The sequence below is a fragment of the Lissotriton helveticus genome, chromosome 7 (genome assembly GCF_964261635.1).
Source record: "Lissotriton helveticus chromosome 7, aLisHel1.1, whole genome shotgun sequence".
Lineage (NCBI taxonomy): Eukaryota > Metazoa > Chordata > Amphibia > Caudata > Salamandridae > Lissotriton > Lissotriton helveticus.
This window is the reverse complement of record NC_136068.1, coordinates 838,095,403-838,121,786: the sequence shown is the minus strand read 5'-3', so window position 1 is coordinate 838,121,786 and position 26,384 is coordinate 838,095,403. Positions and strand designations below refer to the sequence as shown.

Genomic DNA, 26,384 nt, shown 5'->3' with positions numbered 1-26,384 from the left:
CGCACCCAGGGCCACTGGAATTATGAAATCGAGCAGGTGCAGCATTTTTTGAATAATTATGGATTTGCCACATAACCCATCATCTATTGCATAATGTGCAGATTTGAATGGAAAAAAATGTGTTTGTAGCTCAAACGTCAATTGCATACCATTGGTTGGTTTTCATTGTCACTCTCATTTGCCTGCTTCTTATTCATGCCTTATTTTGTCAGTTTTGTGTTTGCCACTCCCATGGAGCATCGTCTCTTTACCAGCGCTTTGACAGACTGATATTTCTGCTCCCATTGCTTTCTTTACAAGCACTACTTTTTTCTTTTGTGCTGAGCACTTCATGAGAGTGTGTTTTCGAGCTCTCTCCATGTTGCTCTCTGTCACCCACCCCCTTCCCTGCTGCACTCGCCTCTGTGCTTTTACCCATTGCCTCCCCGTCCTTACCCTCCATGTTGCTTACCTATTCATTCCCCCACCCTCCACTGTGTTGCTTTTGCATCTGTTACCCCACCTTCCCCGTGTTGCTTGCCTATTCGTTCCCCCCACTCTCTCTGTGTTGCTTCCGCATTCATTACCCTATTTCTTATTTAATTCTTCAATCGCACAACTCATCTCAATATAGAGTCGTGTTACAGTGCTTTACATCACATGTACACATTATACATTGATAATAAATCAAACGTGAACATCAATGTACAGGATTTGTTACATAAATTAGGGTTACAAGGTGTAGGAGTCACATGTCGTCCATACTAGCATTAGATATGGGTGACCCACTTGAGGTTTAAGCCAGGCTCGAGCCAGTGGCCTAGCTCTGGTTCAGCTTGAGGCCTTCCTGGAACCTTGAGCTAAGTTTTAATGTGGTTTCTGCCTGCCAAACTCCGATCTAGCAATATGTGCAAAGAATTAAAAACAAAGCATACACCTTTGGTATTAAAAAGAAAGAGGTAGGCATCTAGTGGGTGAATTGCATAATCTGATACAAGAAAACCTGGCTCCAATCCTGGCTTCAGTCACATACAAAAACAATTGCAATATTTCCATAAATTAATCAGTCATGAATGTAAGAATAGATCCTTTCATTGAACCTCTTGGGTATCCAAGGATACTGGATTAGAAGCCTCACTCACTTGATCGTGGCATGCTTCATCATCGGTGCCTATCCAAACCCTGGTAAGATGAGACCACCAGGGCGGACTCAACCAAAGATGGAATGGGAGTTCTTAGATAAATAAAAACTGAATAAGCAGGGATCCAAGTGGGAAGTATATTATTCTATATCTACAGGTATACCATCAGTTTCTTTTATTCTTAGGGTACCTGGGATATTGTTAAAATGAAATGTTGAGGTTTTTGTTGAACGTAACTCGTCAACTGAACCTGCTCTGTATTTGCCACCATGTTTCGGCCCTTGCTCAAAACCAGTTTGGGTCTGGGACCTTCGTCAGGGCTTGCTGTGTGTATCCCTGCTTGACTAAACATGCACACTATGCACATAAATGAGGCATAATGCTCTCACCTGTCTTAGTCTTCTGTTCTTGGGAATTTCCCTTGTTTATGAGTTTTCACAATTTATGTGGTCCTGGAGAGTGGTGCCGTCTTATTGTCACACTTTCGTCAAAGATCGAGCACCATATGTATACCTAAACGTCTCCTTATCTGCCTTCGAGTGCCAATCCTGGCTCCCCCGCTTGACCAAGGTGTATGATCCTAGGCATATATTTTATCTTTTGAGCCTCCTTTTTCTTCGATATGAGAGTAAGTTCGAATACGTGAGTTTAGGGTGTGTGCTGAACAAAAATAATATGATGCATTAGGGTGATACGCTTCTGCATGGCAAAGAAATAGCTTACTTTAATTTTAAACAGACTATCATATTTTCATATGATGTTTGTTGCATGATTTAGATGCAAACTATTTTCAGGGCTCTAATCGGTGCTGCCTTGGCTCTCCCTGTTCATTTGTTGGCTCACCCACCTCTAACTGGTAGGTATATATGTTACAAGTGCATGGGCGGAAACACAAAGTCTGGATTTAAAACGTTAAGCAGTGCTGGATGTTGTGTGTAGTAATAAGATTTTATTAATACCCAAAGGAACGCTTTTTAGCAGGCTTATACTAAACCAGATTGAGGAAAAAAACAATGTTCTAAACTCATTCTTGCAATGAGCATGCAGCTCTGTGGTGCTGGTTCATACCTCAATGTGCTACGTTGGAAGGATTGTGATTTATGAACTGCAGGTAAGAAAAGGATCTCTGTCAAAAGCAGTAACCTTTTTACTTATCTACATAAAATAAAAATCTGTGAGGTTTTATGGACTGCACCTGAGAAGACATGCTCAGCGATTTCTAAAAAATCTCTAGCTAGTGCTCTGAAGGTATACAAACTGACACATATCTTACAGATGGCTAATCCTTCCAGTTTAAACTATAATGTATACGTTGACTGGAAGACTCTGCTTCTATGACTCCATATCTTGTTACTCCACCCCCTTTACGTTGTCATACCTTGAAACCTACTTTACAGGTTCCTGGAGTGAATATTTCTAACTCCAACACTGTATAGAAATGAATCAAAAGTACAACTCCAATAATGTACTGATATTCACCAAGAAAGGTCAGCATGTACATATGCTCATGTAAGGTGGGCACCATAATGGTGACTAAAAGTATTAGCCTTGGTCTTGTTTGCCAGCACGAGCTAGACTAATTTGCTGGGCTGCTGAGCCCCACTCCCTCAGCTTCTACACTCCTTGGGCAGACTGCATATCTGTGATACCCCAGCCATTCCATAGAAAACAAGCATTGGCAAAATCGATAGGTATCGCCTAAGACAGAGCTACTGGCTTTGCTAACGTGTTTTAGCCATGTTGTACACCAGTGCGGGTGCCGTTCAGCATGGCTAGAAGTTAGTGGCGTAGAGGAGAGAGTAATGGAGTAGAGTGGAGTGGCGAAGAGAGGAATTGATTGGCGAAAAGTGTAGTAGAGTGCCGTAGAGTGAAGTGTCATGGAGTGCCATGGAGCTAAGTAGAATGAAGGGTTGTAGAGTGGAGTAGAGTCATAGAGTGGAGTAGAGTTATAGAGTGGAGTGGCTCAGCGTAGACTGGGGTAAAATGTCATAGAGTTGTTTGTCATAGAGTGGAGTGGCGTAGAATGGCCCAACTGAAGTGGCGCAGAGTGGGGTTGAGTGAAGTGTGGTGAAGTGGAGTGTTGTGGTGTAGAGTGGAGTGTCATAGAGTGGACTTGAATGTTGTAGAGTGTAGTATCGTGGAGTGAAGTTGCGTGGCATGGCTAAGAGTGTAGGACGGATGGTGTGTTAGTGCACTGCCATTAAAGACAACACATTTTCAATTAAAATGACCAGTACATTTGCACATAAAGTTTTTCTGATGAAACTATACAGCGCACAAATAATGTGTTGAAATGCATCACCTAGTGTACCTACTGATGTGTTTTGATTGTATTAAAGTATTTGTTTTCACCACACTTCCAAATTATAAAAGATTAGACTCATTTGTGCTTCCCTAAATCTAATATATTCTGAAACAGTTGCACAGTTCATTCACAGACATTTAAATTATGTTGTGTGCTAGTAAAAAAGGACTTCTTTCCCAGTACCCAGCAAGATTGTCACATGAATCCTTTCACTTTGAAGTCGGAGAAAGAAAAGTAAACACCAAGCTCCATTGGAAGGCAGAGTCGGACATTTGACCTCTGTCTTTGAACACACAGCAAATGTGACTAGATAAGAACACAATTTGAAGGCCTATTTACAGAAAAGGAGAACTTGTGGAAGAATACAAAGAACAGCTGGTGAACAAGCTTTGCTCCACGAGAGGGACGAAGACATGCTGGACAGCCTAAAACAAACAAAGCCAGCAAATAGAAGGCCAGAAAATGTGAGTTACAAACCACAAAGCCAATGGTAAGCAATGGTTGGAATGCATTACTAGGGAAGCTTCCAGACTGCCTACAAAAAGTATTTTCGCAACATAACAGCTGCCCAGTCTGGTAGGGTCCAACCTAAAAGGGAAAAATATGGAAAAACAAACAAAAGAACATAAAATGCATTCCAAAGCAAGCATTTAGATGGGAAAAGGAGACATTATGGGATAGGGAACAAAAAGACCTCCTCTCTCTTTAAGAATTTTTAAACTATTGAACAAGGCTGCCTGCTTAAAGACCAGTTCACAGCCCGGACATCCGAGTGCAGTGCGAGGGCATGTGTCAAACTGTGCCACTTTAAAATTTGTCTACTACACTCTCTTCTCCCTCTGAAGCTGTTTGCAGAAAGATGTTGGTAGCCCCTGATATGCTCATGCCTGCTGTTCTTCTTAAATTCAAGCTTGCGTGGTCTACATTACCAGTGGCACTGTGGCCATTTTTAATACCAAAAATAATCTTATGCGATTGTAAACAAGTGGCTGGTAAACTAGAACAGAGTCCCTGATCATATATTCTGGAACAATAGAGTTTGGAAGAATACGTGTTTCTTGGCAGAACTCCCAAAAACATTTCACCGCCGATTCGTGAGCAGTGAACATACAGGTCCTACTTGAAAATACTGCGACATGGAATAGGCACTGTAATAAAAGCATTATCTACGGTTATGATGGGTTACCTATCAAGTGCTTTTAAAAATATGTTTAGACTATTCCTGTGTGTGCCACCCAAATGTGTACCCTGTGCTATGTGTTTGTGTTATTTTTCGAACATTTAATTAAGTGACACTGCCAGCCTTGAAAGACATATCCGTTTATTTTTCCCCATTTTCTTTTTTTTTTTTTAAGTTTTATTTTGCAGTATACCAGTTGAAAATAGAAAAGGGGTGGGAAACAGCAAGAGGGGAATCAGAAAGGGAAAAAAAAAAAAAAAAGACAGGCGACATACCGCCACAAAACCCCACACAGGGGGCGCAAAACATAGGTAGGGGTTCAGCCACAGAAGAAGGGCGATAGTGCTCCATAGTCCACAGGCAGTCGACAATAGTTCGACAGGCAACGGGGGATCTTCCACCCACTGCAGATTCTAGTCCAGAACAGGCACCTTTAGTTCGAAAGAACCGCCCAAACTCCGCTCATAGCCCAGTAGCCCTCCCTAGGCATAGCTAGTCGCAACGAGAGAGAGAAAAGGAAGAAGAACACAAGACAATTACCCCAACTATCCCCCACCCTCGTCCCTCCCCAACACCACCCTCCCCCCAGTGGCGGCGACCAGCAAGCACACAAAGCAGTACAGACAGTCTCGAGATCAAATTTGGAAGAGATGGAGAGATCGCAGCGTTGAGGGGCATACAGCCGAAGGTAAACCTCGGGACAGAAACCTCACAAGCGAACCCCAATTGTACATAAAGTTCTTAAAATTCCCCAGGAAGATGTCAGAGAGGCGTTCCATGCTCAACAGACGCCACAGTCGGGCATGCCACAAGGAAATAGCCGGGGTAGATGGGGACTTCCATGCTGCCGCTAGAGTCATCTTGGCCGCACCCAAACACAACCACATAACACGCTTATCTGCCCTAGTCTGGTGTTCAAGCAGCGAGTCCCTAAGCCCTAATAGTACAAAGGCCATGGAGTTCGGAATCGGGTAACCCAAAATGTCCTTTATGTGAGATAGAATCTCAGCCCAGAACGGCTTGATGGTGGGGCAGTCCCACCATATATGAGTAAAGTCTCCCAACATCCCACAGCCCCGCCAACACCTGTCAGAAGTAGCTGGAAATATGCGGTGTAATTTGGAGGGATATAGGTACCAATCAAAGATGAGTTTCATATGCGCCTCTCTGAGGTCAGTAGAGTGATTGTGCGCAGTCACATCTCTCCACAAGGCCTGCCATTCGGTAGCAGAAATATCCCTCCCCAGTGTGGATTCCCAATGGTCCTGGTATCGCGGTCGCGGTGAAACGGCAGAGTCTAATAACAGTTTGTACAGGAAAGAGATCGTACCCCTCATGGTAGAAGTGTGAAGAAGGAAGGATTCAAATTTCGACAAGGGTCTGGTAGCCGCGTCCACCACGGTAGGCGACGTCGCCCAATGCAGGAGCTGGAGATGTCTAAAGCGTTCCGTTGGGAGGACACCATAGTCCCTCATACAGTTGTGGAAAGTGAGGGGTTCGACGCCATGGAACAAGTGGGTGAGGGCCCTACAGCCACCCTCCCTCCAAGCGTCAAAGGGACCTTCCGTCAGGGCCGGGAGAAAGGCCGGGTTGAAGTGAATCGGGGTGAATGGGGACGGGAATGTGGTCCAACGGTCATCACCGCTTACCGTGTCCCATACCTTCAGCACCGTGCTCGTGGGGGTGCTAACGTAAGCATTCTTGGGACGATCCGCCTTAGGCTTCCAGGCCAGATCCCAGATGGAGCGGCCCGCAATGCTCCGATCCATGTGGAGCCAGTGCTTTTCCGACTTCTGTTGGGACCACTCCACAATGACCCTCAGTTGGGCGGCTTTGTAGTACAAATGCATGTCCGGAAAGCCAACCCCCCCTCCAAGCGTGGGCGCCGCAGAACTGAAAATGGAAGCCGTGCCCGGCCACCCTGCCAGACATATCTCAGCATCACGGTCTTCAATCGGCGGAAGTAGTCTAGCCCTATCGGAATAGGCAAAGCCTGAAATAAATACAGCAGTTTGGGAAGGAGCACCATTTTAAGGGCGTGTATCCTGCCCAACCACGAGATGAATTTAGGCTTCCATCGTTCCAGCTCAATTTGAACGGAAGATAACATCGGAGGGAAGTTAGCGTGGAACAGGGCGTTCACGGTGGAAGTCAACCGCACGCCCAGGTAGAGCAAGGACTCCGACGCCCAAGCGAGCGGGGTGAGCAGCCTGGTCAGTTGCACCTCCCCCGCCGAGAGGGTCAGGTTTAGTACGTAGGATTTATCGAAATTAACCTTGAAACCCGCCACCTCCTCGTAGGCAGAGAGTACCGAGTGGACATGCGGTAGCGACGTCGCCGGCTCCCTGATAGACAACAGGACATCGTCCGCAAAGAGCGAGATTTTGTGCTGCTCGCCTGTAAAGGGAAGCCCTAAAATCCTCTCATTGTCTCGCACCGCCAACGCCAATGGCTCAATACTAAGAGCAAAGAGAAGGGGTGAGAGGGGACATCCCTGGCGCGTCCCTCGGGAGTGACGAAAGCTCGTGGATCTATGGCCGTTGACCAACACTCGAGATGTAGGGCCACTGTAGTTAGCCTCGATCATCCTCACGAAAGAAGGCGAGAAACCGAAGGCTACTAGTGTCTGGTGTAAAAACCCCCAGTCGACGCGGTCGAAAGCCTTCTCAGCGTCGAGCCCAACTAGTACCGCGGGTATGCGAAATCGCTCCGCCTTTTCTATGAGGTGTATGACGCGGCGCAGGTTATCATGGGTCTGTCTGCCTTTGATAAACCCCGATTGATCAGGATGGATCAGGGCAGGCATCAGGTCCTGCAGTCTACCCGCCAGAATAGAGGAATACAATTTGGCGTCCAGGTTGAGAAGTGCGATCGGGCGGTAGGACGTACAAAGGGTAGGATCCTTCCCCGGCTTGGGAATAATACTGATCAGTGCCTCAGCCATAGAGTCCGTGGTTCTGCCATCAATCGCCATTGCGTTGAAGAGGGAGACTAAGTAGTCGCATACTTCAGAAGCAAACGTTTTGTAGAAGAGGGCCGTGTAGCCGTCAGGCCCGGGGGCCTTGTGCAGCTTCAGGCCTTTAATGGCATCCAAGACCTCCTCCCGGGAGATGGGGGAGGATAGTGATTCGTTCCATTCCTTAGAGACTTTTGGGAGAGACAGGCCCTCCAGGAATTTGGATTGTGCGCCGGGATCAAGGGCGTCGCTCGAGTAGAGTGCTGCATAAAAGCGCCCGAATATGGTCGCCTTGTCCGCATCTCTATGCTGAACAGAGCCCGCCTGATCGCGAATTCCCCCAATATAATCCTTCTCGCGTTTGTCCCAGAGTTGCCGGGCAAGATGGCGCCCGATCTTGTTGCCCTGGGAATAGGAGGTACGCCTAAGTCGCAGAAGAGTAAATTCCGCCCTGTTATTATAATGGGCCTTCAGTTTCCCTCGCACCGCTGTTAGGGGGCGTAGGGTCACTCTGGAGGGGTTCGCCTTGTGGGCCCGTTCCAAGGCAGCCAGTTCCACTTCCAAAGCCTCCCTCTCCTCGCGCCTTAGCTTATTCAGGTTCGCGTTGAGGGCGAGGCATGTGCCCCGTAGAGAGGCTTTGCACGCGTCCCACGTGGTATACACCGACGTGTCCGTGGGCGGGTTGAGGAGGAAAAAATCACCAATCGCCTTGCGTAGGGCCTTACACGATTCCTCATCTCGCACCAGAGCTGCCGGGAAATACCACTTGCGCCAGCCATCCCCCCCGGTGGCCCAGTGCAGTCCCAAAACCACAAGGCTATGATCCGATAATGAGAGCGGAAAAATACTAGCTAACTGTACGTCCCCCCGCAGGGCCTGACTAATCAAGATATAATCAATGCGGGAGTACGATTGATGTACGTTGGAAAAAAAGGTGTAATCCCTGGCCTGCGTGTGGAGGAAGCGCCAACTGTCAAACAGCCCCATGTCCCCTAACTGCCGTTTAGTTCCGTCTGAGAAAACGCCAGTGTCTGCCCTGCGGCCCCCAGAGCTATCCAGACCCCTGTCCCATATCATATTGAAGTCGCCTAGTAAGAGTAAGTGACCCTCCACAAAGTCCCCCATCTTGTCCAGCAGATCCTGCAAAAAGCCATTCTGTCCTGCATTAGGGGCATACAATACAGCAAAAGTACATAGGCGACCACGCAACAGTCCCTTCACCAGTAGCCAACGGCCTTCCCTATCCACCCTCACACCCATGGGTTGAAAATGCAGGGAAGCTCGGAAGAGTAGGGCCACCCCTCTATGCTTCGTGGCCGCAGAGGCCCTGTAGATAAGGGGGAACTGCCTATGACGAAGCCTCAATTCATCCTTCCTAGCCAGGTGGGTCTCCTGGAGGGCCACCACATCCAAATGGTGATCTATGATGTACTTCCATAGTTTCTGCCGCTTCTGCGGGGAGTTAAGGCCCTTAACATTCCAAGTTCCTATGCTGACAGGCATAAGAGGCAACACAGATTCCACGCCATGCTCACAGCCAGACTGCCCCGGTGCCCGCACCGGTCCCGCACATGCACCACGAACCAAGCCCAGGCAAAAGAAACAGACACAGGGACTCTGGGAAAGGATCCCAGCCACCACCACCCCAGGAGGCCCACCCGATCACTCCGCAAGTCCCGCACAATATCCATGTTCCTAAGGCACGTAGGGGTCAAAGAAGGCATAACTCGAAACAATATACAAAATATAGAAGACAATGTCAATAAAGGCCCTCTCAACACACACTCAACACACAATGCCGCCGCCACCCCCGGAACTCCCATCCCCCACCCAAATCGCTCTGTCATGACATCTAGAGTCAGAGCGCCAACCAACCCACCCGCCACCCCCCCAAGAACAAAGAATAACAAAGTGTAATTCAAGGCACTGAACCTGAACCCCGCAGTCTTCAGTTCCAGCAGGTCACGGTTCAAAAGTCCCCCACTGGACTGGGGTCGGGGCAGGGGTGTCCACCTGGGGACCCCCAGGGCCACAGTTCGGGGTGTCTTCTCCAAAAGTACCTTTGTACCCCGAGGACCTCAGGCCAAGAGCCCCTCCGACGCCACTCCATAAGTTCGGGGTCACGCTGCTCCAGAGCTCGCCAGGGAATCCGTCATGGTGGCGGAGGCCACCGAAGCCACTGCGGCCCCTCTCTCCTGCACACTAGTTGCCGAGTCCGGCCGCCGCCGCTCCGGGGACGGGCCCACCCTGTGCCATGAGGAAGAGCGACGCCGCCTCCGGAATGAAGAGCCACGCGCCTCCTGTGATGGTTCCGTTGCCTCAATACCCAGAAGATCCATCGCTTCCCGTAGGGAATTGATCTGTCGCAGCCGGTTCTCCCATCGAAAGATGATCCGAAAGGGATGGCCCCAGGAGTAGGATATCCCGCGCCCCCGGAGAAAGGCGGTCACAGGCCGGAAGTCCCTTCGTTTCTGCAAGGTCGTTGCCGCCAGGTCCTGGTAAAGCTGGGGGTGATGGCCCCTGAATTGCAGTGAGGCAGTGGTTCTCGCTTTCCTCAAGATCCTTTCCTTCATCTGAAAGTCATTCACGCAAACGAGGATATCTGGAGGCGGCCCCCCGCCCCTCCTGGGCAGCCCCACTCTATGCACTCTATCCATCTGGATGTCACGCACCTCTTCATCTTCCAAGATCTGGAGAAACAAGGCCAGGACGTATCCACGCAGGTCCCCCGCCTCCCCGTCCCAGGGCACTGCTTTAATACGAATGTTATTTCTTCTGGAGCGGTTCTCCAAATCCTCTGCGTGGGTTTGCAAATCCAGATTTTGCTCCGTAAGGCGTATGATGTCCTGTTGGAGATGGTGCACATCAGTCGCCATGCTAAGGTCATGGTCCTCCAGTGTCGCTACCCTTTCGCCAATCCCATCTACGTCCCTCCGTACCTCCCGGAGGTCCGAGGCCAACTGTGTACGGAGTTCGGAAATGTCGTCCTTGATAGTCGCGAAGAGCTCCTTCATGAAGGCTTTAGTTGCTGGCGCCTCATCATCCGATTGTCTGGAGGAGCCGCTGGTTCCCGGCGACGCCGGTTGCTGCGATGATTTGGGGATTACGTCCTTCCCCGCCTTCCCCCCTCTGCGTTGCGAGTTGGACATGGCTGTGAGTCGCGTCCACGCACTTCCACTCAGGCTCTGGATAGCCGCCGCTGGGAGGCGAGACTCGGGTCGATGACCCACCGTATCAGGACGGCCCGTTGACGGCGCTATTCGCTCTCTCCAGAGGTCATGCAGGGATACTCCGTCGATAGTGCGGTCTCTCCCCCACCAGGCCACCACTACTCATCGATGCTCCTAGCGTGCAAGGGTCTTTCCAGCCCCCGGGGCAGAAAGCGGGCGAGAAGGCTCACACCCCAAAGCTGGCGACCAGACACGGGGCCCGTGGGGTCCCAGTACAGCACGTTTCCCCCCCAACGGTCAAGACCCGTGAGAAGCCGGTCCGGTCCGCCACCGTCAGAGCCCCTCCAAAGTGGTGCCAAGCGCTCAGTCGCTAGAGGGACCCACCACCCAGATGGGCGGCAGCCCTGGTGCTCCGCTTTCCAAGATCAGTGCCAGCAAGTTGCAAGTCCACCGCTCCTCCCTGGTGCCAATGCACAGCTGTAGGGCGCAGCCACGCCGGCGGAGCCTCCTTTGGAAAAGTACACCACAAGCACAATGTCAGGCCACTCCACAGTGTCCACCAGCAGAGCCAATTGTCCCCGATGGTATCCAAAGTCCCGCCACTACCGCGAGCCGGCCGCCAGAGTGGTACGACCCTCCTTGCGTTATGCAGGCGTGGGCAAGACCACGCGTCGGCTCTCCAGGCACTGTCACCCTCCAGGTCCGAGTCCGGAAGGCCCCGGCGTGGCGCGTGGTCCTGGGCAGATATTTGGCCCCGCTACCTCGCAGCCCTTCCTTTCCTCCCCCGTCGGTAGATACACCAGTCTGCTGCCATCCGAGAAGGGGGATCTACCTGCTCTTCCCCCGCCGGGCCCGTGCTGCAGCGCCCAGGTCTGCTCCGTGGTCTAGGGGCCGCCTCCCGACTTGGTGTCCGGCTCTTCTGGCAGCCCCTGGCGGCGTCCAGCCACCGGCGCGGCCCGCCGAGCTCCCCTCTCAGCGCCGGTCAGCAAGCGCTCCTCCGCCGGTGAGTGCAGTTCCTTGCCTCACCCGCTCAGCGCGATACAGCCAGCGCCGGTGCTGTGCCAGAGCTTGGGTCCGCTCCGCCTCCTCCGGCCTCCAAGTCACGCGAGGCCGCCGCCTCACAGGCCGCAGCTCGGCTCCCCACAAACGGCTCCTGCCGGCCACTCTCCGCCGAGGCGACGACACCGGGGCACACCGCTAGTATTCGGCAGCCTCCGCCGATCGAGCAGCACAGGCAAGACGCCTTGGGACCCCGCAGTAAGTCGCTATGCAGGATCGGCGTCGGAGAGGCTCGAGAAAGCGTCCTACTCCGACGCCATCTTGGCCACGCCCCCCTTTTCCCCATTTTCTAATTCACACGAGTCAAAAAGTGTTACTTGCATTAATATAGCGTTTCTGGCGGTCTGTAGTTTATCCAAGTGCCGGTGCACGTGTAGCACAGGTTTTAGGACTGAGCATGAAGGATGAACGAGCAAGCCTATTTTTAATTTATTTTATAAAAATCATACAAATATCATACAGCCATTACATTGTGTATATAAACATATACAAAAATGTAAAGCATTATATAATCCACCATATAAATGTCAGAGATACTGTCCACACAGATTTAAAGTGCTTTGTTTTATGAGGCATTCTAGATGCTGGTGGGGTGAGACTATCTGGTTGGCTGTCACCCCTCTGGGTGTGAGCTATGTTTGGGCCAGATTCAGCATTGCGCCGGCCTCTCCCTGAGCCCTTTATGACTCCGCTACCGCCATGAACCCCTCTTCCAGTTTAATTAGTTATTAATTGTAAATAAATTATAGTCAAGCGAATTTCTGGTTATACACCGACCTACAGGTCACTAGAGAGGAGCTGGCAATGGCATACATTTGGTCTGCCCACCAAGCTACAGAGGGTGGCCTCCCCCTCACAAAGCAGTTTAAAGCACCATGTTGCGGGTCCACCCATCCCAGCAATACTCCCAACCAGCCCACCACGTCTTTTCTGAGCACAGGCTCGGCCACTCATTTCAATGGCTCAACTCGCTTCATCACCTTTGTGTGTGACTTCGCTAGTCACTATATCTCCTCCACACCCCTCTATCACCTCTGTTCCAACATCACAACCCTAAGGCAGGCTATCTACAATCAAACAATATTATTGGTTGATAACTGCAGGTTGATCCTTCTCACTGGAGAGAGAATTACATTCATTGATGGTATGTTTAGATCTTGGAGCTACCAAATTATCTAAAGAAGACACATGGAGCTCAACTGGTCAAAGTTGAAGGCAACATGCAGATTTCCAGTACTGCTCATACTGAAATAGTGGTTGCATTCTTGCAATTCTTTGTTCTTGTAATCCTGTATTTTTCAATTCTATTCATGAACGCTCGCTACCCTAAGTTTCTGGTTCTGAGACCTCTACTGGGAGCACCTCCCAGGCTCTCTTCCTCTTAGCTCATTCACTATAGTGATCCCTGCCTCCTTGATAACAAGGAGGCAGGGATCATTATAGCGAACATATGCACCAAACATTCTAGACTTAGCATCCATCCAATCTTCTCATTAGTACAGGTTGTTAGAAAAGCGTTCTTCGGGGGGGAGGAGCTACGTCAGCAAACGAGATGGCTGCTTAGGCTCCCGGCTCCGCCGACCTCCGTATCCCGCCGCAATATCCTGTACATTATCCTGATTTTACGCCTAGCCTCTGTGTACATGAACTGTTCCGCACTCCGATGGTAAAATCCGGGAACTTTTATCGGCTGGTTTGACGAAGTTACATCGAGTTGAAGATTGTGGCCTGCTCCAGCAGTGAAGCCGGGGCCTCGAGTACTTTCACAGCCAGGCTGCAGTGCAACAACATCGGCCGGGAGACCCAGGCTGGGTCCGGTCAATCGGAGTGGAGGCTTTGTTTAAGCCCAAATTTGGCGGCGATCGTTTCTATTGCTCAGCATCGATGGAGGAGTGACTCTGCTTGCTGTTGGCTGCGGGTGGGGGTCCCCGTCCCGCGGACCCGGTCTTGGGCCCGCCGGGGTTCGGTGGGTCGGGGTCTCTGACCTGCGGCCTTAACCGGGTTGACCGTGGCTGCGAATAAAGACTGATCACCCTCCGCATCTGCACGTTCGTGATCCTGTTTGTCCCCCCTGAGGATGCCAGATTCACCCGGGGAGGTGATTGTGATTGGTGTCGGGTGTGAGATTATGGATCGCACGGTGCTCGAGCCATCGCTGAGGTCAATATTGGCAGAAATTAGGGCGTTTCATTCACATGTGGATGTCTTATTGTGCAAATTGGACATGCGCCTATCTGAGATGCTCCTGGTGGAACCGGACCCGGCCTTACTGTTGGAACAGCAATCTGCAGCCATTCAAACCACGGCCATTTTGACTCCGTGCGAGAACCCCGTGAGGAAGCAAGTATTGATACCATCGGATGGTGCCCTGGAGGAAGGTGTTCCCGAGGTCGTCAGTGTATTGCCGAACCTTCCACCACTATAGACTTTGGAGGTATCGAAAGGCATTCCCCTCCCGGAGACTTTTGTTCTTGACTTTCCATTCATTTTGTGGTCGTCTTCTCCTTTCTTGGTGACTTTACGACTCCTGGGCAAGATACGTTGGGACTGTCCATCTAGGAGGGAGAGTTCTTCTGCGTCTGAAGTTCTTGTGTATTCACTGCCTACGAGTCGCCATAGATTGATTCTTGATGACTCCCTTCTCCTCTATTACTCCTTTGTGTGCCTTTGGGTCTCGCTGGGGGGGGGGTTCATGTGCTGATTCGGAAGGGCCAAGGTTAAGATCACCTAGGTCGGGACGGGTTGGAGTGGATTTTACTGGTGTTCGACCTGCAATTGTTTGATCTAAAAGGCTGGGCGGTGTATTACGGTACCCCCTAATTTTTTCTATAAGTGTTGTCATACGTTGGTCTTTTAGTGATAGGGGGTGTCTGTTTCTGGCGGGGGGACTAAAGGGGCTGGGAGCCCAAACAGATAAGCCCTCCTCCACTCTTTTTCCTACTTTTAGGGTTTTAGTTATTAGGGGCGACAGGCACGCTGCTAGTGGGGTTAGGCTGTAGCCATTTGCAGGGGTGCAGGGTGGGGGGTTGGAAAGTTTTTTTTTATTTTGCCCTTTTTTATTTCTATGGCCTTTTTCTTTCCTTCCCTTTCTCTTCCTTAAAGGATCAGTATAGCTTGTGAATCATTCGGATTCTTATCGTGTACTTGTATTTAGTGCTTATGCTTATTATGATATCCTGATTCCCGGGTGGGCAGGCCCTGAGAACTGGCGCTCAACATTGAATGTATATTGTATTGTCGTTTGCAACGATCCATATGCTTTGGCGCCAATGTTCCATTATAGCGGTTCTTACGTGCATATCCTGTTTCTTGCCCTGTCCCCCGTATTCTTCTGTTTGATTGTATGGCACCTGATCCTTTCTTAAATAATATAAAATGGAACCTCTGTCTCATCCTGGGACTCAGTTGTGCATTCTAATACAAGCTCTATCCTGAATCGCTGCCGGACCTCAGGGTTGTCGGCTGATGAGCTGTGTCGTACTGTGATATAGGGGGTCTTCATTTTGTTTAGCGGCCAGCCCCTGCGGTTGTAGGCCCATGCTTGTATTTATATTGAATGCTACAATAAAGGTTTTTCACAAAAAAAAAAGCGTTCTTCAAAAAAAGTAGAGATCCCATTAGGTGAGCTACATTTTGTGCTATCCAGCAAGCATTCAGATTATCGAGGAGAAAACATATGGCCTTGTCATGGATTTCCAGAATCACCAATTTCCATCTGGGCACAATCCTTAGTGAAGCCACCTCATAACCTCAAGAAATCTTCTAAAGATGGCAATGGTAAACAAAATTGATCACGCATGGTGGATGGGAGGGTAGCCTCTCTATGCTTAATAGTTTATTTGAACAACCAAGGTTTCATAATTATCCATCTTGTGTACTTTGGCAGTTTCCCAAAGTAAATTGGCTGGGTGATTGTAGCCTACCTAATGTGTGTACCACAGTAAGTTAGACCTTATCCTGTGTGGTACTGGGTTAATAGCTTCTTGAGATATCCGCTGTTTTGGTTGGGATCAACAGTATTTGAAGTTTTAATTACCTTTGACTACTTTTGTCATTTGCGACCTCGCTGTCTGTATATTTAGCATGGTCTTGCTAGTATTTGATCATTGTGTGGCATCATCACACTGGTTAATCATGCTCATCAGGTTGCTTTGTATGCTATGCTTTGATGTTGTCTTGCGCACTTTAAACTCGTCTGTGGCAGTGCTGTTGCACTTTTTAAACATGGTAGTTGGGGTTTGCTTCTCTAATGACACAATTTGTGGCATTCTACTCTCGTTTGTTCACCTGTGCCACATGACCCTGAGACAGCCTACGCCATACTCTGCTGTCCGAGAGCTTAAGCCCTATGTGAACTTACTATTTCCTCTTTTATAAAATCACCTGTTGCTGAGATAGAATGTGAAAGACGATGTACTTTAAGGGACATGAAATTAATGTTACAGGCCTACAAGAAGTATGTTTTTTTAATTCACCCCACAGGAGGCTGGGTATGAATGGGACAACATTCACTTACTCACTGTCCCAGAAGCAAGTGCCCTCTGGACTTTAGAGTTACTAAATTGATAACACACAAAATGATATGTGGGGTTTAGTCACAGGTCCAATGAAAGTATAAGAAAAGGTGTAAATTGATGAACATATACACTGAGTTTTCTGATTCATCAGAGTTTCATCAAGAAGGTCTTTATACCGGTGAGAAACAGTTAACATATTCACGTCATCTGAGGATGGGACCTAGATTTCAGTTTCCTTCTTCAAAGTGACCTAAATTTCGCCATACTGATGGCGCGCACAGGTATTGGCCTACAGACATTACTGGATCGTTTTGGTTCCTTCATGGAAAACCTCGATTTGAGAGTAAACGCCAAAAAATCTCATTCCATGATAGTGGGTAAACAGAGAGGAAAGCTCAGATCCAAAAGTTTCACATGCAATGGCGAGGTGGTCTCCAGGGTCCCGGTCTTCCCTTACCTGGGGGACCTTTTTGACGAAAAAGGGTCCTGGGCTCCCCAGATAAAGGCGAAGAGTCTATCCTTGGCCCGTTCGACATCTGCACTGTTGGGTTTTACAAAAAGGTTGGGGGCCAGGCCGATGGAAGCGCTTTTAAAGGTCTATAATACCAAGTGTATTCCCATTGCCACCTATGGGGCCGCCTTGTGAGGCTACGCTACCCATGATAAAATCCAAAGGGTAGAAAATGGGATAATCAGGCAATTGCTCTCAGTCCCCAAATCCACCCCTACCTTTTCTATCCACGAGGAAGTGGGCTTGCCTTATATCGCAGATAAGTTGAACCTGGCACCCCTCTTACTCTGGGCAAAGACATGGCTTAATTCAGAGTTAACTTTGAACCATCTTATTCTGGAGGATGTCATCTCTTTGGACCATGCCATGAAAATACCTTGGCTGAAGTACCTAAAAAACACATTTTCTGTTCTAGGTAGACCGGCCCTTTTCTTATCTCCATCTAACATCAGGAGAGAAGATTTAAATGGATCAAGGCCCATTTTCTAGAGAGGGCGCGTCTTAACAGAGAGGAGAAGGAAATAATGAAACCATCTGTAAGAGCACACACTATGTTAATTACTACTCCCGCCCTGGAACCATACCTGAAATTTGTTACAAGACCTCTTCATAGATTTCTATTAGCAAGATTCAGGTTTAACTTGATTCACTTTTCCTTAGGTTGTTACCCATCATGGGCTATTCCAGAAGATGCCCCTCCCTGTGAGTGTGATAATTTTTCAAAACAAGATACCATGCATTTCATGATGTTTTGTGGGTTTTATTGTGCCGCTAGGAAAAAACATCTGTTACCTGTTTTGAGGGAGGCTGGCTTCATTCAAGTCAGACCCGCATTAATCTACCTCCAGATGTTGGGCAATATCTACATTACTTTTAGCGTTGCCAGTTTTCTAGCGGTGGCTTTTAGAATTAGGAACAAACGTGTAACACTGAACACCTTATTGTAAACATGGTATCGTTTTAACAGATTTTTAATTTTACGTGCCAAATACGATGTACAACAGCCTAATCATGACCTGCACTGATTTTGTACAAAAATGAACTGTTGATTTTAATGTATATGTATTGTATGTGCCTTTTATGATTTTTTAAAAATCGAATAAAGTGTACTTTGACTGACTGACTGACTGACCTAAATTTCATGTGCATGGCTTGATTGTTGTGTGGCATTTCCTACATACTGTGCTGCATGAGTTTTCCTTTCAATTATTAGTCATTGACACAGCTTCAAGGATTCGATTTATTATGACACTGAGGGAGCCTACTGGCATGTTCCCAGATTGTATCAAATACCCTGAAACACTCCCCCATCATTTAATTGTATTTCACCGCAAAATAGCAAAGCTGATGCTCCTAGGGGCCCAGTTTATAGAGGTGTGATTTCTAAGAATATATCTATTTTGAGAATGAGGGATTAGTGCACCTTCTTTCACCTATGTGATAGGATTTCAAAGTATAAATCATAGAAATCTGTATCTCATAGGAACCTGAGATACTGCACGCTCTGACGTGTCCTTGAATCCAATTTCAAGCTGCATGAAATAGAATGTGAATGCTTTCGTAACCTCACTATCCTGTAAAAAGCAGAATCAGATTTGGATGCTTGTAGCAAAGCTGTGACTCATGCAATAAATGTCCTGAAGAACATGGTTATACCTAAAAATATATAGTGAAGGCAAGAGGCTGGGACATACCCTGGCTAGACTAGTGAGTAGCAAAAGGGGTTCTCTTTTATGAAAAATTTGTAAAAGATTAATGGTGTTGAGTAATATAAATGGCATTTTTACCTGCCTTAATCATCTAAAAGAAACTCTGGGGCAGATTTCCAAGCCCCTTGCAACACTTTTGCGCCGCCATTGGATACCCTTTTGTGACGCAGCAACGGGGTAAAAAATGCGGCCAATTTACAACATGATGCATCTAGGGAGATGTGTCACATTTACCTGTGTCAGGTATAATGCATGCAGGGTGGGCGTTCCCACTCAGGAAAGCCTCGTAAAAGTTACTCAGTGAAATCTACAAGGTTTCACAGCGTCATTTTTAGGACGCCAATGCTTCAAAACCTTATGCCTGCTTGAAGTAGGTTTAAGGAGTGAAGCAGTGTAGTGAGAATACGCCTCAACATGCATTGCTCGAGTTCGTCGGGCTTGCGACACGACTCCAGCAATGCATTACTTTTGCGCAAATAGATGCATCAGAATTTCTGACGCATCTGTCAATCCTTGAGCCATGGTGCGCCCTATTGTAAATACGGTGCATCAATGGAGGCGCAAGGGTTTCGCAAGCTGGCACAGGGAAACTAACGCATCTATACAGATGCATCAGTTTCTTGTAAATCTGCCCCTCTGCTCCTACAGAACTCCTACTGCTGGGAAAACAATCTCTCGCCAATTTCAACCCTTTCGTGGTGGTGAACGACTTAGGACTGATTGACTATAGTATTTTTGTCTGACACTTCCAAAGTCTGCTTATTGCAGGTAAGACTGTTCAGCAGGAAAATACTTTTTTTGTGTGCATAAATTCCTGGTTGTAAATGTCTTCATCAATTTGCACACTGATAACTGGGACTAGCTACTAAAAACTTTAACATATTCAAAACACAGCAGTTAGATTATGTGTGGCAGGCAGAAATTAGATCCAGTCTCTGGAAAGATCTATAGTAGTTGTCAGACAAAAGAGAGGTTGTGTCTCGTACTGAAATCTCCTACCTCTCATACCACCTCTTTAGCCACAAAATGTTTCAAACATGTACTGGGCTCGAAGTGGACACAATGAGAAGGGAGACTGTTCAGCCTTCAAGTGGCTAAACTTTGGAACAGACTCCCTCAGCATCCTAAAACAGAATATTTCAGATGAACTATAGAAAGCATCCTGAAATAGAACAGGATGTTGTTATTTAAAGTTTAGAAGGCAGGAAGAAGCTTTATTATTCAACCAGGATATTTTGGGTCCTTTATCTCACATATCCCCTGGGCAAAATGCTAGACCACCGAGATGCCTCGTTTAGTGTACCTGCTGCACTCAAAACGTGTTGAAGTAAATAAATACATAGACAGAGACTTGGACAAATTTAGGCATGACACGATGCGAGTGAAAAGCTATTTCAGGGTGTGTGTGTGTGAGAGAGAGGTGAAATTGTTATAGGAAAATGTTTATTTCCTTAGCTGTTTTGATGATAAATCGTTACCCTTTGTGATAATAATGGAGAAGAAAGTGCTCCTAGGATAATGGAAAGACTTGGTACCTCCTAGGGAATGAACAAGTAATGTAATTCTCGAAAAGGGATGGGTTACTTTCAGGGCACGAACTCAAGAATGCTGCAAAATGAGCTAACAATTAAACTAGAGATTAAACTAGAGATAGCAAAGTAAAAAGTACTATTTGAAGTTCTACTGTATTGAACGTATGCCAGTGTGGTTTCTTCCTTTCACAATGGACCGCTACCAGTGCCTTCTGATTGCGCAAAAACCAATTGCTTGCAGTTGTGCTGAAGTAGAAAGGAGGGTCACTCAGTTTGTGAAGTAGCTCAGAGAAATGACCATCACAAGTCTCTTCATACCATGGGGCAGCAGGCAGTTTGACATTTTTACAAGTAGGGCCTCAGTATCTGTTTTTTTCTTTTCTTATTACTTGCACCTCAGGCGGCGAACGAGGAAAGCGCAATGATGGTGTATATGCCTCTGAAATACCTCTCCACAGTTGGCACTAGGATACAGAGCTCAAGAACTCTGGGAGCTTAGACCTTGAGGGGTGATCACATGCTGAGAACAGACTTGGCTATCCGGTGTCGAGTATCCTGTTGGTAGGGTCCTGATGGTCAGGAATTTGCAAACTGATGAGCCCTGTCTCACCCAACGCTGTGTTGAGAGAGGAAAAGGCACACAAATCTTAAGAATTTACATTTTGTGTGACCTATTGTCAGATGCAATGGGATATTTGTATTTGTCTGGATTGAATAAAACATGATATATTTTCGTAAGCCAGAGTGGCCTTTAAGCCAGTGTTTACCAAACTGTGGGGCGCAAATCACTGGTGGGTCATCAACTTTTTTTTTAGGGTGTCGAATGTCCAAGCAGTAATTAAAGATCCAAACTGCTCTTAAGGTAACCAGGTCTAAGACAGGGCACTGAACTTCCAATATGGGTCAAAGTACCTAATACAACAAGTAAATCACAGTGCTCAAAGGGAGGAGGAATTGGTTACCCTAACAACCCCACCTATACCCGCACACCCAGGTACATCAATAAACAGAAAATTGGATCCTCCCTGAGCACTCCAATAATAAAAGTTTCACGTATACAGTATTCAATGGGCAGTAATTTATTCTGTTTTCTTCAAACCCAAAGTTCTTCTGTAGGTACAACACAAATTCTCATATCCAAGTATTTAAAGCAATCAAAAGAGTCTTTCTTCACATGTAACCAATTGTCAATGAAGCCAACACATGTTTCGTCATGCTAATTAAAGCATCCTTGACTTCTTCAAGGCTGCAAACCCAAATAAACAGAATATAAGCACAGTTCATGCTAAATAAAAAAAATCCATATTAATACTTATTGAACCTCCTATAATTCAGAGACGCAGAGTATAGCAGAAAATAAATTTCTAGTTAAGGTATCATAATACACCAGCACCAATTGTGCAAAAAAATAGAGTTTCATAGTAAATTTCAGAATAAGTACAGTAAATAAAGTATCTCCCTTTAATCACCCGAGTGCGTGAAAGACCAAGAGCAAAAATAATAAAGTTACTATCTATAAAAGTCACCTGAAAGTTGACAACCAAAGTGAATATGTATTGAACTCCTCCGGTATAGAACGCCTCACTCACTATCTGTAAAATTGAGATCACATTATTATATACAACTCCAGTTACGATACGTACACCTCTAATAATATAATATGGTCCCCTATTTAATGCTGGTAAGGAACATGACTGTAACATAATTCAAGACTCTTAACTCCCCAATACCAAATCAATCACTGAGTTCTTAAGTGTCCCAAGTATAAGGTACCACTTTCAGAGACATCCGATTTAGTAAGTCAATAATAATACTCAGTAGTGTTATTTCTACAATTAAGAAATAACACTACTGAGTGTTACAACCTCTGGGGAGAGTGAGATGGTAATGCTACTAGTGGATTTTTCTATAAATTGGGGTATAATGTACTTACTAAATCGGTTTGATTTTAACAGGGTTGAATTGCAGTGTGGATTTGCCTGAGCAAGCTGTGTCTCGGTATGAAGTGAAAGAACAGGAGACTTTAAAAAAACTTTTTAGAGTTTTATATAGCACAAACGAGACATCGGGTATCAGAGCGCTTTACATGAGCACCAGTTTCGTTACAGATGGACACGTTCATTTTTGTTAGGCACGGGGAGATTGAGTGATTTGCCCAGAACCACAGGATGTTGTTCATCGTTGTTGATACTCGAACCTGGTACCCCAGCTTCGAGGTCGACCGCTTAGCCGTGAGGCTACATCCTCTCCCCAAGAGATAGAGAGGATGTAGTGAGGGATAGAGAGCATGCACTTTACATTAAATTATTGATGTATCCGATTGAAAAGGTCTCTGCACTGGATATAGGAAGTTATGGCAGGCAATGTGTGTAGTCAACCCAGCTGTAACAAGCACATACTAAGCACTCGGAATCAGAGGAACTGCAATACAGGTTCCCCCTATTGGTAGCAGTTCAGGGTCCGAAAGGCAGACCCAGTGTCCAGGCCGATGGAGTAAATTGCTCAATCAAGTCCACTCTGGAGTGACAGAGGAGTAACCCATAGGCATCCACTGGGCACACGAATCACAGGTAAATGCAATATAGGGCCTCATCCGAGCAGCAGTTGAGAAACCCAGTCATGTACTGTATTATACAGCCAGTCAGGGTAAAATGTTCCATAACATCCACCTAGGAGGGACAGCTGAGCAACCTACAGGCGTGCACTTGTTGCAGGGAGTCAGTCACAGATATCACAGGGCAATGCCATATATCTCTCAATTCCTTCGATCCCTGCTGAAAGCCGAAGGTATTTTACCATACATAACAATTTAGACATTTCTGTGCATGCTACACCTTTTTCGGCATATTCACTACAAAGCATAACTAAAACTATAATGTACACTTACCTGGCAGAATAATTTTCAAATATCCAATATAATAAGACCAAGCTAGTCCATGCGCAACATTTAATTTATTCTTTTCACAGATTTCGGAAATGTCCACTTGTGTGTGAGTCTATAGAGGCGAAACAGACAATCAAATACAGAAAACATAATCCTCAGAAAAGTTTTCACAGAATTTATTGCAATTGATACAGCTCAACATATGAAAAGCAAAACAAAGGACGGCAGTGCCATAGTTGCCAAGGTTTCAGATTGCTTATGTGTGACATTTTCATAAGTCAGTGTAGTTATGAGTGACAGTCAACGACTATGAGCGACACTTTCTCGCGAGAAAAAATCAAGCAATGAAGACCAGGGAAACATATAGATATCAGAAATTACACCCATTTGATCAACAAGAAACCCTGAGAAGATCTTAAAACTGCTGCAAAGCACCAGAAATGGAATGGTGCTAACCTAGTGCCCTTGTAACCTGGTAATACTGTTAAACAAATAAGTAATCATGATATTAAACAAGTCTTTTAGAGGCAGTACTTTATTAAAGTTCTGTGCACATATGCAGACACACGTGGAGTTAAATACAAAATATAATGCTTACTTGATGCAACAGGTTGTCACACATTATAAAATAAACATTATACTATTAAAGTCCTTATGACAGTTCACAAGGTTAGCTGTAATTATTAAAATGTTCAAAAAGAGCTGGGATGCACTCGCACACCATTGATCTCTCGGTTCGTCCATGTTTATCCTAAAGTCATCCAAGAGTGCGTGCGTTACTAGTATGGTGCCTTACCCGGGTGGCACACGGATAATTGATCATGATGAATGGGGGTGACTAATTCTATGTCAGGACCGGAGGCTTCTGATTATGCTTCTCAATCTTTACTAGAAGCTCACAGCAGCCAATGAAAATGCTTGCTTTTCATTCAAAACAACGTTAAACACTACATATCCCATCATGTCTCACATATAGGCACGCCCCCCTAGTCCATAAGAGGCCTCTGCCTGCCGCCATCTTCCTCTTTCTTTGCTGCTCACAGAGCTAAGTGCACCTTCGTTTACTCCCTCTGATGCTCAGTTGTGTTAATATATGTTGATTAGTGATTGGGCACTGTTGTTTGATTGCGAATATCGAGCACTGTTGTTTACCAGGGATTGTGTGTACCTTAAGGGGAATACCTGGTTACGATTGGGAGTAGTTGCGGTGCGTCGGCGGGTTGCCTCGGCGCCCGCCGTTCTTGTTTTATGTATTCCTCATTGTGGCAGTGAAGCGCGCCGCTCGGCGCGAGGGTAGCTTCGGTCGTTGACCGGGGGCAGACGGACGCCTTGCTTTAATTGGGCCCTTTGTTTACCTGGTGTCCCCTCGGCGAATGCGCATCTCGCGCATGCGCAGCTGGCATCCCCTCGTAGCGGCTGACGCGTGTTCAGGCCGGGTGGCTCTCGGCCGCGGCGGGCGCCCAAACGCGCTGAATTTGGGCTCCTTTCTGGTAGGATTCAGTCGCGTTTGGGCTGCACGTCGCGGCGCGATCCCGAATGTAGTTTCAGTTGCGGTTTTTTAGCGGTAGAGTCAGGAAGGTGTCCCTCTGCCTCAATAATCGCCTGGAGAGGCTGCATAATACAAATAAGGCCTACAAAATTCATTTTTTTTCTGAGAAAATTAGTATTATTAAACAAAGCATTCCTATCACTCAGTCTCCCCTCTTACTGGCTGATACTTTTCACAATACTGCGACCCTGAATGTGTTCCCCCCTGTCGACAGCACTATGTTACTCAAACTTCTCGCCAAAGTTAAATCCGGTTCACCCGATGACATTTGCCCCCCCTACATTCTGAAAGAAGTGGGAACCAGTATCCCTGAGGGTATACTTTCTTTACTGAATGGAACGCTCACTCAGGGTAAAGTCCCTGATAAATTTAAAAAAGCCCTTCTCATTCCCCTAATAAAAAAAGTAGGAGCCAATCCGTCTGACCTGCAAAATTACAGGCCCATATCCCTGCTACCTTACTGTGCCAAACTTTTGGAGGCTCATGTTTGCAACAGCATCTCCACATTCTTGGAAGATTCAGAGTACCTTGCACCTAACCAGGCTGGTTTCCGCCCATGCCACTCTACAGAGGCGGTTATCCTTTCGGTGCAGAATACTCTGAGACGGAATGCGGATGAAGGAATCCATCAGGCTCTGGTGCTACTTGACCTCTCAGCTGCTTTCGACACGGTCGACTATAACATCTTGGTCGACCGTGTCGAGCAGGCAGGCCTCAGGGGCCCCGCGCTGAGCTGGATTCGTTCATTTATTACTGGTCGCACTCAGGCTGTCAGACTGGGACCATTCACTGCCCCCACCATACCTTCCACCTGTGGAGTGCCTCAGGGCTCTTCGTTATCACCTCTGCTTTTTAATTTGTATTTACGCCCCCTTTTGTATTCCCTTAGGAGGGCCAAGGTGACCATCTTCAGCTACGCAGATGATCTGCAGCTCATTGTTCCTTTGAACACCAAGGACTCTGTGGTTGAATTCCAAAATACTATGTCCCACATTTTGAATTGGATGAACTGCAGTCATCTGAAACTTAACCCTGGCAAGACCGAATTGGTCTTGCCTGGACAGAGTGCTCTCAGTTGGAACCCTTGCTTTTGGCCCCCCTGTATGGGAGCCCCTCCATCCAAGTCCTCCTCGGTTAAGAGCCTGGGAATACATATTAGTGAGGACCTCTCCCTTAAAAAACAAGTTGGAGCAGTTGTCTCAGCTTGCTTCTTCCAGCTGAAGAAGATAAAGAAAATCGCCTGCTTCTTTTCCCCAGCTGCCCTCACTCAGATTGTCATCTCCCTGGTTCTGTCCAGATTGGATTTTTCCAACAGCCTTTATTTTGGCATTCAAATTGGAGAGCTCAAACGCCTTCAGCTGGTTCAGAATCAGGCAGCCAGACTTCTCCTGAACCTTTCCAAGAGGCAATCTGTTAGACTCGGCTTGAAACAGCTACACTGGCTGCCGGTGGAGCAGCGTGTGGCTTTCAAAACAGGGTGTATTTTATTCAAATCTCTGCATGACTCTGGCCCCTTCTTTATTAGAGACATGTTTAAGAGATATATCCCTCCCCGCAATCTTCGGTCTATCCACAAATCCCTTCTGACTGTCCCACCCTACAAGAGGAAACGTCTTGGAGGCAGTTGTTTTGACCATCTTGCAGCTGGCTTCTGGAACTCTCTCCCTCTCCATCTGAAACTGAATGATAGCATCCTCAGTTTTAGACACTCCCTGAAAACTTGGCTTTTCACTCAGGCGCATTGCTGAGCTGCCCCTTCTCCACTGTGACTTAAGCGCCCGTTCCTTCCTACAGCGCCATGAAGCCCTCGGGCGTACGAGCGCTTACAAATACATACTAACATTAACATTACAGTGAGTGTGCACACGCTCTGGGAATTGGTGGTGGCCTG

The 26,384-nt window shown here is 47.1% G+C and overlaps 1 protein-coding gene across 1 annotated transcript in view; it reads right to left on the bottom strand.

Annotated features, from left to right (window-relative positions):
* Positions 1-26,384, bottom strand: part of STING1 (stimulator of interferon response cGAMP interactor 1) — a 409,277-nt gene that overhangs the window by 180,392 nt on the left and 202,501 nt on the right. The window contains exon 4 of the mRNA XM_078653333.1: positions 22,948-23,056. Coding sequence (XP_078509459.1) covers positions 22,948-23,056 — 109 coding nt within the window. The remainder of the gene's footprint in view (positions 1-22,947; positions 23,057-26,384) is intronic.